This window comes from Uloborus diversus, chromosome 2 (genome assembly GCF_026930045.1).
Source record: "Uloborus diversus isolate 005 chromosome 2, Udiv.v.3.1, whole genome shotgun sequence".
NCBI lineage: Eukaryota > Metazoa > Arthropoda > Arachnida > Araneae > Uloboridae > Uloborus > Uloborus diversus.
Window position 1 is genome coordinate 61502886 of NC_072732.1, and position 20541 is coordinate 61523426.

Below are 20541 nucleotides of genomic sequence, written 5' to 3' on the forward strand. Positions count from 1 at the left end.
CCTGACTTATTAGGACCCCCAGATCAGTAACTTTGCCTGCCTGACTAATGACTGAACCTTGCAAATAATAACTTGTACACTTATTTCCATGCCCTAAATGTAGCACTTGACATTTCCCAACATTAACAGCCATACCCCATTTATCAGCCCACTCCGTAATATGATCTAGATCCTCTTGCAGCTGATTTGCTTGTTCTTCATTTTCTACAGTCCCCATAACTTTGACATCATCAGCAAAACAATTCATGTTCCCAGAAATATTTTTGTGAATATCGTTCATAAAGACAATGAACAAAACAGGCCCTAACACTGATCCTTGAGGAACCCCGCTTAAGACCTCACTCCAATTAGAATAATATCCCCTTACAACTACTCTTTGTTTCCTTCCGGTCAGCCAATTTTTTACCCAAATGAAAGTTTTCCCTCCTATTCCTATATCAGCTAATTTGCTAAGTAGAGCAACATGCGGTACCTTATCGAAAGCTTTTTGAAAATCAATGTAAACAACATCTACAGGCTTCTTATTGTCCAAAGCCATGGTAAGACAATAAGAAGCTGGAGCCCTCACCAAGCAAAATTTCAACTATTTTTTTGGCAGCCGGTAGAATAAGAGATTCGCCAATCGTATGAAGCTTACCACATTTTGCTATCAAAAGAGACACTTCGTAAGAAGCAAGAAGCCCTTTGTCAAGATCTGTTGCCTGTCTTCTAAATAATTCACCCACCTTTGGCCGTTTATCCGCTTTTTTTTTTTTTTTTTTTGAGGTCTTCTGAATAACTAAGAGGTTTATTTACTTTGTCACCATTTACTCTTGACAAATGCTCTTTCATTCACAAGGGCTTCATTGCTAGAAAATGTTTTATTGCACAAAAGACAATGTGGAAACTGCACATTTTGCGGTGATGTGAGAAAACCAAATTTTAAATACTCTGCTGAATACTGCCCGCACTTTTTCGAATTCATATCGAACTTCCACACTACGAAACATACACAATTAAACAGAAATTTACTAAATTAAATCAAACAATAGAAACTACGTGAGGAGGTTTATGGGCTGATTGCAAGATTCTGAATGACAACTGATAAGTAAATGCAAAAATCCATTCCTACACATATCCATCCACTTTTCATGCGTTAAATGTATGCTGGCGCCAACAGTCAGACAGTGCTTACAAGATTTTTTTTCCTCCTTGTGAAAACGGCAATAAAATAAAAGGTATTATTTTTCGCTTTTGGGGTTTTTTTTATCCGAACAGATTTGAATGAGCTGTAAATCATACATGCCTTATTTTCTGGGAACGACTTTCTTTGATTTGACGTGCCATATGCTTGTTTCGGTATTACACAACAAAGGTATTCTGAAAGATATTTCTGAATTGTGTACCAATTTGTTTTGATAAATATAGTTTTTGAAAGGTCAAGAATTTTCCATTACCAGGTATCCGAATACCGGTCGCCCTCCTATCGCCCCCCAGAAATTTATTGCCCCCAGGTTGGGAATCACTGATTTAAGACATTTTAAAAATGTAATTTCTGGCTGTAATGTTCTCATTATTTTATAAATGTCTCTAATGCACAACTTTCACATCCTTATCACTGAAATAAGATTGGTAGGAAACCATGTAGGGAACACCATTTGTGTGCAACTGGAGAGAGCTCCGCTTGTCTAGGAGATACCGCTCATATATCATGCAGCTGAGATATGTCTATTTCTCAAAGTTTTTGTGGCATAATTTAATATTAATACTGTTTAAAAAATAATAGGAGACTATTTTAGATACTATTTTCCTTGTTTGATGACTATTTTGCAGACTATTTTTCATTTAAAAAGCTACTAAAATGACTATTTTTAGGACCATAACTTAGTGGCAGCCCTGTAAACTGAATTCTATCTTTTTTTTTTATCAACTAACTTTTTTTTTAATCAGTCCTTTCTGTGCTATTGGATTTTGATTCTTTCTGCTATTGAAATATGGGAGAATTTTTTATGCTTCTATTATATAAATATTTTTGTTATCTATATATGGATCAACAGTTTTTTCAATAATTCAAGAATTTTAATAGCTTTTTGCTGTTTGAAACTAAATAACACAGTTTATGTGATTTCAAGGACATGGCATTAGCAAGATAATCAGATTAGTGATCACCAGTGATGTTCTAATCAATTTGTCTGAGGGTATACACCCAGTAATTCATTATGCACAATATGTGTATGGGATCCTAAGGCGTTGATTTATTAAGTGTTAAACATAAAGAAATGAAGTATTTGTGGGAAAATGTGATTAACACATAAATATATTATTTTAGCTTTAGAAAATTTTAGAAGTGCAATGATGAAATATGAATTTTAAAAGAAAATTTTTAAAACTTGAGAGTATATGATATAATTCTAAAAAATGTTTCAGAGCATACGGAGTATATGGAGTATACCCTATGGGAACACCACTTGTGATCACTATCTACATTATCTATATATTTGTGTTTGCTATTCCCAGGCATTATTCCACTGACATTTGGTCTTTGTATTTAAATGAAAGGAGCTAAGCCTTCGTCTGGATTTTCATTTCAGCTGTAGTAGTGGGAGAATTTGGTGTCCCGCTATAATAGTGAAAGCCAGACATAGCAGGTTAAGTACATTTTCACTCAACTTTCTTTCATTCCGTTGCAGTTGAATAGTGAACTCTTTTGAACAAATCCTTAGAAGAGCTCTAGGTCTTAAGATTAATCTTAAATGTATGAATCTCTATTATTTTAATAATAAGGTGAAGTTTCAATTTAGCTAGAATTTTTTTCTATAGCAAATAAAGTTTCACAAGGCTTTAATTTTGTTTATTTATTTCATCATTATAAATTTTTACAATTCATTTTCTTTTTGGTATTTGTGTTTCATACATTAGGGTGTTTTTTTTTTAATAATGAATTTTTTAATGAAAATGATTGAAAACTTTTTTGTGTTTTACAGCAACTTGAGACTAGCATGAAAATGTGGCATGATAAAAGGAATTTAAGCCGTTCAATGCAGCTTGGGCCTTTAACTGAAGAAGAGACTCATCTAGTTGGCAGCTTTAGTGAAGCAGCTGTTGCACTTATCAAATGGTGAGCTTAAAAATTTTAATAATTCTTTATGTATTATTTTCTAAATTGAATTGTAAGAATGAAGATAAAACTAGTATTCTTTATTTGATAATAGTCAAATTTTAAAGGAAAATCTTTTTACTTTCTTTAAACACATAAAATCAATTATCATAGTCTTGTTTATCACTTCAAGCAAATATAACAATAATTGCAATCATAATTTTAAGTAGTAATCTCAGTCTTGAAAAATAAGCTTCTAAGTTCATGTGTACATATTTCTCCCCTAAACCACCTATTACATAGGAAATGTATGAAAGCAAAAACGGATAAATATATGAAACATGACCAAATTTTCTCAAAAAGCATTGGCAAAAAGCAAAAAGCATTGTAGAATACTGCAAAAGTGCTGCCCCCCCCCCTCTACCTTTCTCCCTAAAGTAGAATTATATCATGATCCTGAACATATGCCCCTCTCTAATTCTTTTCATCCTGTTTTTGGGCCACACTAATTAGAGCTTTGTTTCATCCCATGTGCAGGTTTTTCTTTTCTAGGAAAAGAAAAGAAATGAAAAAAAAAAAAAAAAACAATAATTTTTAGAAAAAGAAAAAGAAAAAAAACTAACAAGATAATATGCAAAATATTGGTTTCAGGGATTTGATCTACTTTGTCTAGCCACCTTTTGATGCAATGACACCAGTTTCCTTTCTTTTGCTCATATAATTTAGGGGAAGAAAAGCCATTAGCAAGAAAAATCTGATGAATGTCATTATGGAATATTTGGACTCCAGGAAATTCGGAAATTGGATATTTGGATTATCAAAAATAAATTACATAAAATTTCCATTCAGTTGGACAGGAATGAATATTCACTTTGGCTAGTCAAAGTTTTAGTGCTTTTGAATTTAAAATTAAGACAGTTGATGAAGTTAAAATTGATGCATTGTTTTGCATCAAAAGAAAAGTTTTTGTTGTTTTGTTTTATATTTTAGCTAAAACTGAAATAAAAGAGTTAATTTTGGAATTATGATGTTGAGGAAACTCAATACCAATAGACCAAAATATAAGGTCATCTTTATATAGGGTCAGTTTTCTAAAGTTCGACTCATTGAAGATTTCTATGTTATGCTTTATCAGATATATGGTCAAATCTTAAATACCGTAGTTGCTTATAAAGTCACTTTTGTCTGACTTTTTGGTGGATTTCAGTGTTGCACAGATTCAATTCCAAAAATTGTGGTACGTAATCTTTTATTAACAAAAAATTATTTCTCCCAATAACATATTATAACATACAGAGAATACAGTAGAAAATGAGTATAAAAACAGAGATACTTAAAAATGAAGTGCCATCAGATGTTCTCGGAGCATAAAAGTTGGAAGATGTTTTTTACAACCCATGAGAAACCTGAAGAAATTTCTTTTAAATATAAACGGATAATATTACACAAAAAATGAAAGAAAAATCCTGACATTCCTGTATTATGAATTATGGACTTCTGAAAATGATGCTGATTTATTATCTATTGCTGGGTATAATTTGTTTAGACAAGATAGAGTAGGTAAAAGAGATGGTGGGGTTTTGTCAGAGACACTTTAACTTGCAATTAATTGTTAATTAATGATAAACCTAATGAGATTGATATGATTTGGCTGGAGTTGATGAGCAATAAAGGCAAAAAATTATGTTTAGGGAACATTTATAGGCCACCCAACTTAAGCCAGGGTCAAGATGAACAGATGTTTAGCATTATTAGTGACATTTCAAGCAAGGGGTCAGTCATCATAATGGGAGATTTTAATTTTCCAGGAATTGATTCAAATACTTGTTACCACAGTAATAGCAGAGAAGAGGAATTTTTTAAAGTACTTGGTGACTGTTTCTTAGATCAATAGTAACTCGGGGTACTTGACAGGACGTGATTTTGGATCTAGATTTCTGTGACATGGAAGGTTCTGTTCTAGGGTTATGTGTAGGGGAACACATTGGAGATTAACCACAACAGTATTAGGTTTGGGATTAAATTTGATATGCACAAAGTAGAGAATTTTAGGTTTGTGCCCAATTTCAGAAATACTGATTTTGTGGCACTTAGGCAGAGTTTGAAAGCAGTTTTTTCTTCCGGATTGTACAATGGCGATGTGAATCTTCAGTGGGCAGAGTTTAAGGAAAATCTAGTGAAAACGGTTGGGGATCATGTTCCCTATAGAGAAAGGGTGTTAACACTAAAATTTGGCCAATGTGGTTCTCCAGGAAAACTAAAGACGCTCTAAATTACAAGCAAGCCGCTTTTCATAGGTTTAAAGAAACTGGTCACTGTGCAGATAGGCACATAATTGTAAGACGAGGCGTAAATTTAAGCATTTGGTACGGATTCAGGAAAGAGAGTTGGAGCAAAGACTGGCAGATAACATAGAAAGGAATCCTTAAAGATTTTTTGTGTACGCTAATTCGGGGAAAGTTTGAAATAGTCATATTGGGCCGCTGGTTGATGAGCAGAGAATTTTAATTCAGGACAATAGTGATATTGCTAATGTTCTTAATAACTTTTTTTGAGTGTTTTTAACAATAACTGTATCTCAACAGTTGACACCAGCAAGACACAAGCTATAGTACCTCTTGAGGACTTTGTATTTCCCCGGGATGACGTTTTACTTCATTTGAAAAAAATTAAAGAAACTAAAGCTTCAGGATCAGATAATATTTATCCAAAAATTTTAGTTGAATGTGCAGAGGAATTAGCAGATGTAATTGTAAATATTTTCAATTCTTCTTATAACTCGGGGTCTCTGCCAGAGGATTGGAAGCTGGCTAATATTACATCGCTCTTCAAGAAAGGGTCTAAAGGGAGTGTGGGAAATTATAGACCTGTGAGTCTAACTTGGGGGGTTTGCAAAATTTTTGAAACATTGGTAAAAATTAAGATAGTAAATTTTTTAGAGACTAATAATCTATTGACTAGCTTTCAGTATGGTTTCAGGAAAGGGAAATCTTGTGCAACTAATTTATCACATTTCTATGACAAAGTTACCATGGGTTTAGACAATAAGAAGCCTGTAGATGTTGTTTACATCGATTTTCAAAAAGCTTTCAATAAGGTACCGCATGTTGCTCTACTAAGCAAATTAGCTGATATAGGAATAGGAAGGAAAATTTTCTTTTGGGTAAAAAACTGGCTGACCGTAAGGAAAGAAAGGGTAGTTGTAAGGGGAAATTATTCTAACTGGAGTGAGGTTTTAAGCAGGGTTCCACAAGAATCAGTGTTAGGACCTGTTTTGTTCATTGTTTTTATGAACGATATTCATAAAAATATTTCTGGGAACATGAATTGTTTTGCTGATGATGTTGAAGTTATGGGGATTGTAGAAAATGAAGAACAAGCAAATAAGCTGCAAGAGGATCTAGATCATTACGGAGTGAGCTGATAAATGGGGTATGGCTGTTAATGTTGGGAAAGCTCAAGTGCTACATTTAGGGCATGGAAATAAGTGTACAAGTTATTATTTGCAAGGTTCAGTAATTAGTCAGGCAGAAAAAGTTACTGATCTGGGCATCTTAATACAGGGGTGATTGTGTTCCGGTATTTTACCGAATTTCCGGTATTTTCGGACGTATTTCCAGTATTTTTATGTCCGAAAATACCGGAATTGTGGGTTTTTCGTTATGCTTTTATCTCCCTACCTCCGCAATTTTTTTTTATTATATAATACTCATCAAATATACATGCAAAAGCCTTAAGATGGACAAATGTCAAGATAATTTGTATAACACCAGCTCAAAAGTACCTTTGTAACCCATGAAAAATTTAACTAAATGTCCACACAATATTTTGACTCAGAAATATTTAATACTATGGCAAAGGTGCACTTAAGTAATCGGTGTCAAAGATTACCCCCCCCCCCCCATTCTCGCTTTGAAACTTTCAGGTATTTTTTGTTGAACTCACAATCACCCCTGCTTAATAAGTCAATATTTAAAGTTTAGTCAACAGTGCAGCATAGTTAGTAACAAAGCCAATAAGATGCTTGGGTTCAAACAAATCTAAAGAAGTTCTTCCTCCCTTATATAGAAGTTTGGTAAGACCTCATTTGGAGTATGCTGTTCAGTTTTGGTCTCCTTATCTTAAGAAAGATATTAATGTATTGGAAAGGGTTCAAAGGCGGGCTACATGGCTAATAAATGGACTTTCTCATTTAGACTACGATTCCAGGCTTAGAATGCTAAAAATGTACGGTCTTGAGCAAAGAAGAGACTGAGGGGACATGATTCAGTTGTTTAAATTTATTAAAATGAAAGATTTTATGGGGCTTACATTTAGCACTGAAAACAGGACAAGGGGTCATTGTTTTAAGCTATTTAAATCTCAGGCTAACTTGGATATTAGGAAAAATTATTATTTTAACCGGGTAGTGGAACCTTGGAACAGCTTTCCGGAAGAGGTGGTAATGAGCAAGGGAGTAGATAGTTTTAAGAGGGCCATTGATCTTCACTGGGGATTGTAAATTGACTAGGATCAGACTAGCTGGGCCCAGAGCCTGTTGCCGGTCGTCACATTTGTATTTGTATTTTAAGTGAGGTAAGTTGTATATATGTGTAGTAAATTGATATTTTTGAACTTATTAAAGGATTGCACTTTTAATGTATGCGCTTACTTATTGACAAATGTGTATGAGTCTATTATAAGGTCACCTCGCTTTAAATGTCAGTTTGACCAAGTCACAAAAGACATCCTTCTATTGAGTTCCAGCTGTATTATTTATTATTATCCAGGGGTGGCCATTTTACTCCCAAAGACGATGGCACACACCCCTCAATTTCTATGAAAGTAATTCCTCAAGAACTAAACTTCCCTCCAAATGAAATCAAAAAACCTTTGAAATGAATCCCCTCTAAAAACTTTGATGCTCCAGACTGCATTATGCCCCTCACCTTATATCCCTGTTAACTGTTTGCTTGCTGATCACATTGTGAACTAGAACATATTGTTAGTAATGTTATGAGTTCCTTATGCCTTGTATTTAAGTTTTTTATTTTTTTAGTGTAAAGTTTACTGCTATATCTCATGCTACAGTTCAACAAGATCTGTTTCCAATAGCTACACAAGTTGCAAGTTATATTGAAAAGTTATATCATGCTGGCAAACTTGTAGATGGGGTAAGATTTCTTTCTGAGTGGAAGTTTAAACTAAATTAACTGTCATAATTTTTTTGCATAGGCGGATTTAGGACTAAGTTCCTGGGGGGGGGGGGCAGGATTTTTTTTTTTTTTTTTTTTGGGCAACAATTTTATTGCCCCCCCCCCCCCCTCTCACTCCCATGTTTTTGTCTGTTTCCTGTGATGCATAAGTTCATGCTTTACTTTTTTATGTGTTTTTTTCATTAATGTGTGCTTTCATGCTATCATGAGCTGGGGAGGGAGCTGGTATCAAGAGAGTGATGCAAGGCTCCCTTTTAAGTGGGAAATAGAATATCTCCAATTTTAGGGGACCGGGGGTTTCTCCCTCAGAGGAAATTTTGTAAAATGGATATAAAATTCTACATTTTGAAGCCTTATAAAGGTTAATTGGATAGACATCGAAATTGATAACTAGATTATACAATTGTACATTATTGTTCAAACTTTGTAAGAAACAGCCTTTTTAAGTTTGAAATAAAAAATAAACTAGTTTTCTCATTGCAACAACCTTTTTTTTAATTATAAGTAGTGCAGAAAACGAAAAGGAATAGAGGTAGTGTATCATTTTTTTTTTTCCTGGCTAGACAGATTAACAATATGCAGTAGCAGTAATTGGAGCCTACTTTGCTTAGGATTTTCAAAGACTTATCTAATTATTTTCAAGGACTCTAGAATAAATAAAATTATTTAACGCACTTCATTTGTACTTTCCAGTCTCTGGTATTTTAGTACTTGATTGTAAATTTTTACAGTCCTGTTCTAACTTTGTAAGAAATAGCTATTTTAAATTTAAAAGAAAAAAGAAACCATAGATTTCTCATGACAGCAACTTTTCTTCAGTTGCAAGTGGGGTAGAAAACGAAAAGAAATAGAAGTAGTGTGTATTTTTTTCCGTGCTAAACAGAGATAGACAATATGCAGAAGAAGTAAGATAAAAGCAATCAATACAAAAGTATTTCCAAAATACTGCATTCGGGATTGAATAAATAGCAATATATGAAACATGTGAGTCACAAAAATTTATTTCAAATAATATGTTACAAATGTGAGAACCATGATTTTTACATTTTTAATACAGGATGTGGCAAGGAGCTGAATTTGGCATACTTTGGCACTCTCTCCCTCTACCATTTGTTAGAAATTTTTAAATTTAAGGTTTGTAGCCACACGTTTCCAAATGTTCAAATTTTTCAAGGCCTTAAAAATGAAATTGGTTTTTTCAAGCAATTTCCATTTTTTAAGAAACGAATCATGATTTTTTTTTTTTTTTTTTTTTTGGGAGCTAGGGACCCACTTAAAAGCAGGGGCCCTAAGCAATAGCTTGTTCATCTTACAGGCAAACTCGGCCCTGTTTGTAATTCAGATTTTTGCTTGATTTTTTGTAATTTTTGCGAAAATTCGTCAGTTTTTATGGTTCAAGGATTTTTACGATTTTACCAACCTTTGTTAGGTTTTTATAGACTTTTATAAAATTTTAGCAAATTTTTCCAAAACTTATGATGACTCAATTATTTAGATTTCAATAATTATAAGGACTGACTCACTTAGACTTAGATGATTATGACTTACCTTACTTTTTAAACAGTATTTATAAAGTAAGTAAAATTGTACTCTCCCTCTAAGTAAAAAGATTCATTTAATCAGAACACTCAGATAATTGAAATTTATTCAATTTGCGATAGTATTTATTTTCTTTCTCTCTCTCTGTCTTAAAAAAAAATTAAAAAAGAGAGAGAGAGAGAGAAGGAAAAAAAACTATCTTTTTTAGAATTTCTCAAAAGATCAATTAATCTACTAAGAACATAAATATTATGCACAAATAATACTTTAAATGTGAACACAAATCATAACGAGTAGATTGTTCTGTTAGCGCGAATGGGGGGGGGGAGTTTTTTCCCCTTTACTTTAGGTTCTAATTTGTTAAATTAATCGTCAATTATTATAAGTATTGCAGCTTAATGTATAGCTTGTTTAGCCTATATTTTCATTCAGAAACTTGCCCAAATGGTTTTCAGTCCAAAATAGTGAATTTAGACACATTAACAGCAACCCAGTGACAGTTGTACTATTTGTATTTAATGTTCGTTTTTCTTCCTATTCTTTTCTCCCATCAGAAAAAGACATTTGCTTTTCTCTTCATTTTCATTAAACTATTCAAAAAAGAAAAAATAATGATTTTTTTGTTTTAAGATTTTGGAAGATTTGTTGTTACTATATAAGGTCCTCCCAAAACTGGGGTGCCTTGCCCCCTATGCCCCCCTATAAATCCACCCATGCCCTTCTGAACTATTCAAAAAAGAAAAAAATATATATATATTTTTTAAATTTTTGGAAGATGTGTTGTTACTACATAAAGTCCTCCCAAAACTGGGGGGGGGGGCATTGCCCCCCTCTGCCCCCCTCCATAAATCCGCTGATGCTGTTGCAACTATTGTTCTAGAAAACCCCATTATTTTTCTACTATGCTTACCTTGTAAGTAGTGACAGACGAAATTTTCCCTAATGCAGTGAAGCTATGCTGTGTGAGTAACGTACTACATTAGGAAAACGCATATAAATATGCATATGTGTTTTTGTAACACAGAACACATTTGTTTCACTACAAAATGTGTTTGAGCAGTTCTGTATTATTAACTAAGCTGTCCATTATTTAGGGGATAAAGAAAGGCCAATTATAACCCCCCCCCCACACTGCTTTGGAGAAATTAAAGTAGTTACATAATTAAGTACAAGCATCCCCCCCTCCTCCAGAAAAGTTCATAATAACCTGCCAAATCAGATGACTGCATACTATATGATGCTACTTCCACTAATAAGTGAAGCTAAGTATTGTTTTTAAAAAAATATTGTTTTATATATATTTACTTTATTGTAATAATTAAATTTGTACTATAAGAGATTTTGCTTACTTATTACAATAGTGTGATGCAACAAATTTCCCATTTTTAAATAAAGTGTATGTGTATGATCACATTATATACATTTATAACTTATGCACTTTTTTTTTCAGACTAATACTAGGCAAACTTTAACTGATCTAGTTTTTACTGTTCGGCATTTATTGCAAGAAGTGTCAACATTAATGAAAGAAAAATGTGAAGAAATTGTAAGAAACTTTATGTTTGGCTTATAAATATAGTTTGATTTGAAAGTTTTTATGTTTTTGTTTGTTAGTATTTTGTGCAGTTTTCCATTTCTAATTTAATTTATTTAGTCTTTAACTTGTACTGTTTACATTTTCTAAAACCATGTTTTAAAAAGCAAGTGATACTAATGTATTTGAATGCTATATTAATTCAAACATAAAACAAGTAAAATATGCCAAATAATTAAATTTATCTGAAATATATATTTAAAAACTCTTCCTGCTAGTCATGCTGTTGTGTTTAATGAAAGTTTTTTAAATAACATTTCTTTTGATATTTATGTTTTTGAGCTGGAATAAATCATATGTTTCATTTGTTCAATTTAGTTTTTGAACTATTTCATGCGCCTTTAAAATGGTTTAAGTTTCATTCGCAAATTGTTTTAACACTATAAAGTAAAAGGGAAAATCCAAGTAATCTTATCTGTTTGAATATAAGTAAAATCAAGAATATTTTGCCGTGTTTATTGAAATTAAACATGGTTTTCATTTTTGTACTTATTCAGTTTTGAAAGAGGATCAAAAGTTTATGTTAACAATTTCACACACCCCCTTACTTTTTTGATCTCGCGACGGCCCTGCACATATGCATCTGTTATAAAAAAGCCTTTGTAACTGTTGTTTTTAACTGTCTTTTCAGGGTTCGTACGGGTCATGGAAATCCTGGAAAGTCATGGAAAAAAAATAACAGAATTTCAAACCTGGAAAAGTCATGGAAAATTGAAATTTTCATTGAAAGTCATGGAAATTTATTTCAAGTCATGGAAAAATGTCATGGACAAAGAGAAAGGAACTGTAGTTAAAGGAGCATTAGAAATTGAGTGATTTAACAGTATAGGGCATAAAAGCTATTAAAAGTGGAAAATGGAATGATCCAAAAATCAAATCTGAATTTTGAAATCTCATTGCATCCACTTCTGTCGCAGCCGCTTGCCGTTTTTTGTAATGTGATTTTACTGCCTGGACATCACTTATTTTTAATTTTCTGTTATTTTCAACACTTCTTATGTTTCATATTTTGTAGTAGCAAAATTTCACGTTCTTAGTTTTGCCACACCCACTCAAAAAAAAAAAAAAGCAATTGAATTGCATGTGAGTTCAATTCCATCACTCGTAAGGACTTTATTATTAAATTTATCAGAGTTTATCTTAATTTGTTGAATCTTTTAGAAAATAAAGATCTTAAGTCAGGCAATAGAATACAGAAAAAGAGAAATTCTAATGCTCTATCACAGTAGTGCCCAACATAGGGCACACAAAACTAATCCATTCGACCCACTGCTACATTCAATGTTGGGAATTAAACGTGTTCTGGAATTTCTGAACCTATTAATTTGTATGCATTTGAAATTATGCAAATTTGTAAACAAAACAAACATACTTTTGAATCAGAAGATTGATTCATTACTGAATGGTTAATTCTAAAAAGATCTGGTTTAGAAACATGAAGAACTAAACTATGTGGCTTTACTTTAAAGAACCAAACTACTGTCAAGTTACGTGGATGATTAAAGGCACTGTTGACACTGAAAGTTAACTTTTGAAGCAAATTTATTGAAACTTAGTGATGATTCATTCAACCTTTGTCAATTTCTATATCATTCTGCCTGTTTTAAAAAAAATATCAAAAATATATATCTTAATATGACATTTAAGCATCATCATATTCCTTTCACCGCATTTTTACTTTACTTAAATTTATATGATGAAGACAAATAAGAATAGTTTAGTTTTTTAAGTGTGCACTTATATTTTTTCCATTATGAGTAAGTGCTTCAATGAGGCTGTGGCATTCATATAAAGGTTTTGCTAATGCTCATTTCCAAATATTACCAAGTTTGAGATTAAATAGTGCTATTCTCTTCGTGTAACGAGGTCATGAAAATTTTCATTGAAGTCATGAAAAAGTCTTGGAAAAGTCATGGAATTTTTTCTCCAAATAGAGTATGAACCCTGTCTTTTGTACTCTAGCCAACTTGAAATTTCATAAAATGCAAATGTAGTTGTTTCTGAAAATTGTATAAATTTCATGTTTTCTTGTTCACATAAAACATTTTTTTTTTTTTTTTGTGATTGTAAGGTGGGGTTGGGAAATGACACCAGGCATTGCCGCCCCGGGTGTTACCCATGCTAGGTATCAATCAGGGGTGAATTGATGCCAGACTGCTATTCCAATACTGTTTTTCTGGAAAAAAAAAAACAAATTTCCCATTGACTTAAATTTTGCCATAACTCGGATTCAACACTACCTCAGTGGCATTCTGCTGTGGTGCCCACCTGGGGGGGGGGGGGGGTCATGGCACAGACTACGCCATTGAAATTTTTAGGAAGAGGCTGTTTTGGGGGATATTTTTCTCTTTTTTGGGGGGTATTTGCCTACATTAAGGGGTGCTCCCTTGCCCTTGGGTGGGGGGGGGGGCACTCCTGCATTCTGGTACCAAAAAATTTACTAATTCATCCATGATATATATATATATACATATATATATGTGTGTGTGTGTGTTTATTTATGTCAATTAACATTTGTATAAAACATTCTTCTGCAGATTGGTACAGAATTAGAGGACAAGTTGAATTTTGCCTGCAGTCAAATGGAAAAGGAGCTTAGGAATTGCACAGAGAATCAAGGTTGGATGTATTTTCACAGTGATGAAGAAGTAAATAAACTATTAATTTCTTTAAACAATATAAATTGGTGTAATTTGTGCAAAAACTGAGACACAGATATATAAAGTGTTGGCCCCGCTTAATCGGGTAACATATAAACGAATACCCCGCTTATATGAATAAAACCACCCAGAACCGAATATTTCCCCATAGACGCAATGTTAAAGATCCCCGCTTATTTGAATATTTTCTCCGAATAATTGAATAATATTGATCAGCTTTCGCAATTTATTTTTTTTTTTGCTAAGAAAAAGTTTGAATTCATTAGAAATAAATTAAATAATTTTTGCCGATAACGGGCGAGAAAAAAAAACATTCTTGTTCCATCAAAACATTTCCACTATTCCACAGTGTGGCGCAAAAGTTTAAGCACAGTGCAAATTTTTGAATAAAAATAAAACAGTTCAACGGAAAGCTTTCAAATTTCTACTGTAGATGGCAAGTATGATCTAAATATGTGTCTGAAATTTTGAAAAATATAACCGCAACGAAAATCAAAAAGTACAAATGACATTTTTTTGGCTGTCGCGAAAGTTTATGCAGAAATCAGATTTTATGCAAATATCTTTTGAAACTTGTGTGTGAAGGACCAGTGCGATTCTTTTCGAATTATAAAGTGTAGCAATGGCTTAACGTGTAATCAAGATGCCAAAGTCTCTGCAGTTCTTGCCTGAAGACGTTGCAAAACTCTGGAAGCTGAAAGCTGAAGGTAACCGTTATGGAAATTTCCGTGATTTTAAACCGGTCTAAACGTAGTATTTATAATATTCTGAAACGTGGATAACAATTCAAACCTACTTATCGCTCTGGAAGGCCGAGAAAATCTACCTTTCATGAGGATAGAAGAATTAAAAGAATTTCTCTAACTGGAAATTTGTCTCTTAAATCAGATAAAGACTCGACTTGGATCAAAAATATTAGGTGACAACACACACAGACAAACAACCAAATCAGGATTTATCAAAAAACAAAAGTTAGCTCTTAAACCTTTTCTGAAACAGTGTCACAAACAAGCAAGACTGCAGTGCGCAAAACACCACTTGCATTATAGTGACAAATGGATTAGTGTTATATTTTCAGATGAAAAAAAAAATGGAACTCAGATGGTACAGATGGGTTCTCATACTACTGACGTGACTTGAGGAAAGATTTGAAGTACATATTCAGTAGGCAACAAGGTGGTGGCTCGTTCATGGTATGTGGCACTTTTGCTTCAATGGGCAAACTTCCCTTAGCTTTCTAAATGGCAGATAAAACTCAGAAGCGTATCAAAATACCCTAACCGAGCATTTGTTGCCGTTTGGTGAAGTCCTAGGGGGCACTAATTGGATTTTTCAGCAAGACAACGCATCAATACGCACTTCCCGTAGTACAAAAGAATGCCTTGCGTCTCAAAATATTAGTGTAATGAAATTGACCAGCACTCAGCCCAGATCTAAATCCCATAGAAAACATCTGGGGACTTCTCTCACGTAATGTATACCAGAATGGGAACCAGTATTCCTATGTACAAGGGCGCAAATCAGCAATCGAGGAAGCCTGGTACAGGCTCACTACCAAAACATTCCAATATCTAGTTCTATCAATGAAAAATCGCGTATTCAAGCTCATCAGATGCAATGGTAACACCACAGAGTATTAAAAGACTTTTATTCTTTCTTAAATGTAAACATTTCCTTTTTGTGCCTAAACTTTTGCAACAGCAAAATTGATTTTTTTTTATGAAATCTTATTTTAATTTTTATGAATTTTTTGCAAATTCAAAACATGAATCTCTAAGCTGATTGTTTAAATACAATAAAAATTTCAAAGTTATTCGGTGTATACTTTTCTTTTTATCAAAAGATTTTGGTTGTGCTTAAACTTTTTGGCCGCACTGTATCAACTTTCTTTGTCACAAAAAAAAAAAAACAATAAATAGCACAGTTGACTGTTAATGTAAGTAACATAAAGAAATATACATGCTTTAGAAGATAATAAATTAATGAATATTAAATGTAAAATATGGTGGAGATGAGGAGGACAAACAGGGAGTCAGAAAATGTGTCCCCGAAAGACTTTGAGCAAGCGATCCCTTAATATAGAATTTAATTTAAAAAAAAAAAAATGTTCTGAAAGAAACGTGCCAAAACAAATATTTCATTATTCAAGTTGTAAGTTACTTTTTATAATTTTCAAACATTAAACTACTGTCCGTTCTCAAAAGCGAAGACTACCACTCAGGTCAGATTCCATTTAAAAAAGGGGTGATAGTTTGAGGATGGGCACTTACCGCTCGTACTTGCTGTCTTTGAACACATTATTTTGCACCTTTTACTTCCGGGTTTCCCTCCCTATTTTGATAAAATCACAGCAGACCTGACGCATGGGCAAATTGGCGCTAAGTCTCGGCTTAAGAAAACAAACAGTATTTTGTTGTTTAATTAGCTCAATTGAAAAACTTTTTATCAATAACAATTATTGTTCCCCTTATATATAGTTATTGATTTATTATTACTATGTTTTAAGACAAATGTTGTTAATTTATAAAGATAAAGGAAATTTCCACACTTAATCGAATAATATTTCTAGGAACCGACGATATTCGATTAAGCAGGGTCGACAGTATATATTTATTTTGCCTTTTTCAAATTTTCTTCATCTTGTTTTAAAAGTTTAAATCGTAAACTTTTTTGTAGTATGAAATAATAATAAAAATATTATTTTTTTAAATCTTAAAATATTAAAAAGCATGATGCATCTATCAATTAGAAGCATGGTTAATATTAATTTTTTTAAATTTTTAAACTGTGATAGCCTTTGTACTACAGCATGATGTAGCATAAATAATGAGAAGAAAAATTTCATTGAAGTATAAAGTTTTCATAAATTTTTATTACATTGTAGACTTTAATTCAAATATCAAATTTTCGTTTTGAATTTATTATTTTGTTATCACTTATTATTTTATAATTAGAATTTTATTCTAATTTAATGTCTGAAATTGTGTGCATTTTAATATTTTTGAATTAATTATAGATTTTATGCTTGATCAGGCATAGTTTTATTTTTTGAATATGGATTTTTTAATCATGCACTTTCCTGATAGTTTTTGTACTACTTGATTGTGTTTAATTTTTTGTACTGAAGTATAGCATGAATTAGTCTTCGGGTGCCTAGTGTGGTTTTTATTTTTCTTGGCTAGCTATAGCCTTAGCATGGAGCACATCATCCATCTGCATCTGCATGCAGTCTTTTCAACTGGTCACGAGAACTTTTCACTTTAAACTAAGTCAAACTTTATCTCTGGTGACGTTTGAACCCCCTCAGTCTTTGCTTGCACACATATTCTTCTCTTCTTGTCAATTCTACTGGACACAAAAATGTTGCATGCTGTAACCCAATGCGATCACCGTCTCACTTAGCCTGGCACTCAAGAGCAGAAAAGATACAAGGGGCTGTTCAAGCTTAAATTCCGAAGCAAGCAGGCCAAGGGCAAGCCATCAGATCCATCCTGTCAAGGCAGTGCAGGATGTAACAATAGCAGCACTCCCTGTGAAGGATCAGGCTGCGGAACTCCCGAGGCTACTGGTAGCCTCTGTGGGGATCCTCTTGTTTCATCTGTACTGACTTGGGGTACATCAGAAGTTGCACTGTGGCTGGAATCTGTTCAAATGGGGGAATACAAGGACTGCTTTATCCGCCATGATATACAGGGTCCAGAATTGTTACATTTGGAAAGGAGAGATCTTAAGGTAAATATATATCTTTTAAAATGTGTTTATAATCAGCACCAGATCTTTGATCTTTTCAAGCTGTTACAACTCTTGAAACTGCCATCCTTACCATCTTCCTTCAAGTTTATATTGAGTTTCAAAAAAAAACACACACACACACAGAGAGAAATAGGTAAACTTTGCTGCCATTCAAAAGTTGCTGTCAGTACAAGGGCTCCATCTTGCTCCCCCTAGATCTGGCACTGTTTCTAATCGAGAATGAGTTATGTTAAAATGTTAGTAAAATATAATGAAGATGTTTCTTTCAACACTTGAGAAACTATTGAGCAACTAGTATTTTTTGTTAGTTGTGCCTCCATCAATCACAATGGTCAGTGTGTACCTTATAAATTTATTTTAATAAAGTGAGTGTTGAGTATTTAATCTGTATTCAGAAAACAGCTTGCATTTGTTATTTTTAGTGCATTGAAGGATGTAGTTAAGTCCTATTGCAATAAACTTCAAGCTACCGCAAACTTTGTTGTTGTGACGGGCATTTTGTTGAATGTAGAATAGAATTCACAAGCAATGTAATGGCAATTTAAACAGGACTGGATATTTATTTCATTGAATCAAATTTCATTCTATTGATATTTGTTGTAAAGAGATGTTACCTTATTAGTTATGTAAAATTTAGTTATTGATTGTGTATTTAACTAAAATTTCTCACCTCTAAATAAAGTATGTTAATCAGATTAAAGTGTATGTACTGTACAAGGATAAAATTCAAATTTAAGTGCAGGAAAGAGTCTCTTCACAGCATCATATTTAATGGAGGTTATTTAATTTTTGGCTGGAAGAAAAATAAATATTCCATTAGCAAAATGTTTTGTGTAGTTTCATTCTACCTTGTTATTGGGTTAATTGCTTCCTTGATACCCATAGAGCAGTAGTTCTCAATATTTTTTGCCTCGCCAACCCCTTAAAACATCAGAAAAGAATTGATCAACCTCTTGTGGCTTGGTAAATTTGTTTTATGTAAGAAACAATAAAATTTGTAAGAATATTTGTTTTCTATAAGTGGTTAAAATCTACAATAATTTTGGGAAACTCAATAGGCAGAGTTAGACGTAAGGTGGCTAGATGTTGTTTGTCAGGGACTGGGGTGAGAGATGTAAATATGGTTGCTGAAAAGAAGGGGGTATTTAATAAAGAGGATGTCGTTACTTTGTGGGTGGGAACTAACGATGTAGGCCATAGTAACAATGTTGAGTTTACAAAAGAATGGGATTCCATGTTGCACAATGCGTCCAACAGTTCGACAAATGTCCAAGTGGTTGGTTTGCTTCCTAGATATGGAGTGCATAGGAGTTGGTTAAACCAAGGGGCTTGGTGTATGAACCTAGTACTCCAGGAAATTTGCGTAAAGCATAGTATCAGGTTAATTGATGTGTGGAGTAAATATAAACGCGATTGGATTGCAAGGGATGGCCTGCATCTGAGTTTTACATTGGTCAAAATGGTTAGTGATTTGGTTTTAGAGGCTTCAGAATCAAAAAACTAAGATAGAATGGGGGCATGGTTTAAGGAGCAGAATTCAAAAGGGTGCTAACTATTGGGATTTTAGTAGAAACGGAAATTAGGTGGCTAATAAGCGAAAAGATTTTAACGGTTGGGATTCAAATAATCGCACAGCATTAAGTGAAAGTAAGATGGGCTTACTTAAGGTTTTTTTATACCAATGCTCTTAGTATTAGGAACAAGATGGAAGAATTGAAAAGCATAATAATAGACGAGCGGTTGGATATTATTGGAGTTACGGAGACATGGGCTATTGAAAATGATGCTGATTTATTATCTATTGCTGGGTATAATTTGTTTAGACAAGATAGAGTAGGTAAAAGAGGTGGTGGGGTTTTATTTTAAGTCAGTGACAATTTAACTTGCAATGAATTGGGAATTAATGATAAACCTAATGAGATTGATATGATTTGGCTGGAGTTGATGAGCAATAAAGGCAAAAAATTACGTTTAGGGAACATTTATAGGCCACCCAACTTAAGCCAGGGTCAAGATGAACAGATGTTTAGCATTATTAGTGACATTTCAAGCAAGGGGTCAGTCATCATAATGGGAGATTTTAATTTTCCAGGAATTGATTCAAATACTTGTTATCACAGTAATAGTAGAGAAGAGGAATTTTTGAAAGTAATTGGTGACTTTCTTAGATCAAATTGTAACTCAGGGCACTCAACAGGAAGTGATTTTGGATCTAGTTTTCTGTGACATGGAAGGTTCTGTTCAAGGGTTATGTGTAGGGGAACACATTGGAGATAGTGACCACAACAGTATTAGGTTTGGGATTAAATTTGATAAGCACAAAGTAGAGAATTTTAGGTTTGTGTCCAATTTCAGAAATACTGTTTTTGTGGCACTTAGGCAGAGCTTGAAAGCAGTTTTTTCTTCCGGATTGGACAATGGCGATGTGACTCTTCAGTGGGCAGAGTTTAAGGAAAATCTAACGAAAATGGTTGGGGATCATGTTCCTTTTAGGAGAAAGACTGTCAACACTAAAATTTGGCCGAGCGACCAAAGACGCTCTAAATTACAAGCAAGCCGCTTTTCATAGGTTTAAAAAAATTGGTCACTCTGCAGATAGGCGCCAATATTGTAAGGCAAGGCGTAAATTTAAGTATTTGGTACAAATTTCTGAAAAGAGAGTTGGGGATAAAGACTGACAGATACATAGACAGGAATCCTAAGAGATTTTTTGCATGCGCTAAT

At 33.3% G+C, this 20541-nt stretch overlaps 1 protein-coding gene across 1 annotated transcript in view; it reads left to right on the forward strand.

Moving 5' to 3' along the window:
* The window catches only part of LOC129235185 (diacylglycerol kinase eta-like), a 303413-nt gene that overhangs the window by 280750 nt on the left and 2122 nt on the right, over nt 1–20541 (forward strand). Inside the window, exons 24-28 of the mRNA XM_054868880.1 lie at nt 2964–3097; nt 8115–8229; nt 11261–11356; nt 13942–14052; nt 17467–17796. Coding sequence (XP_054724855.1) covers nt 2964–3097; nt 8115–8229; nt 11261–11356; nt 13942–14052; nt 17467–17796 — 786 coding nt within the window. The remainder of the gene's footprint in view (nt 1–2963; nt 3098–8114; nt 8230–11260; nt 11357–13941; nt 14053–17466; nt 17797–20541) is intronic.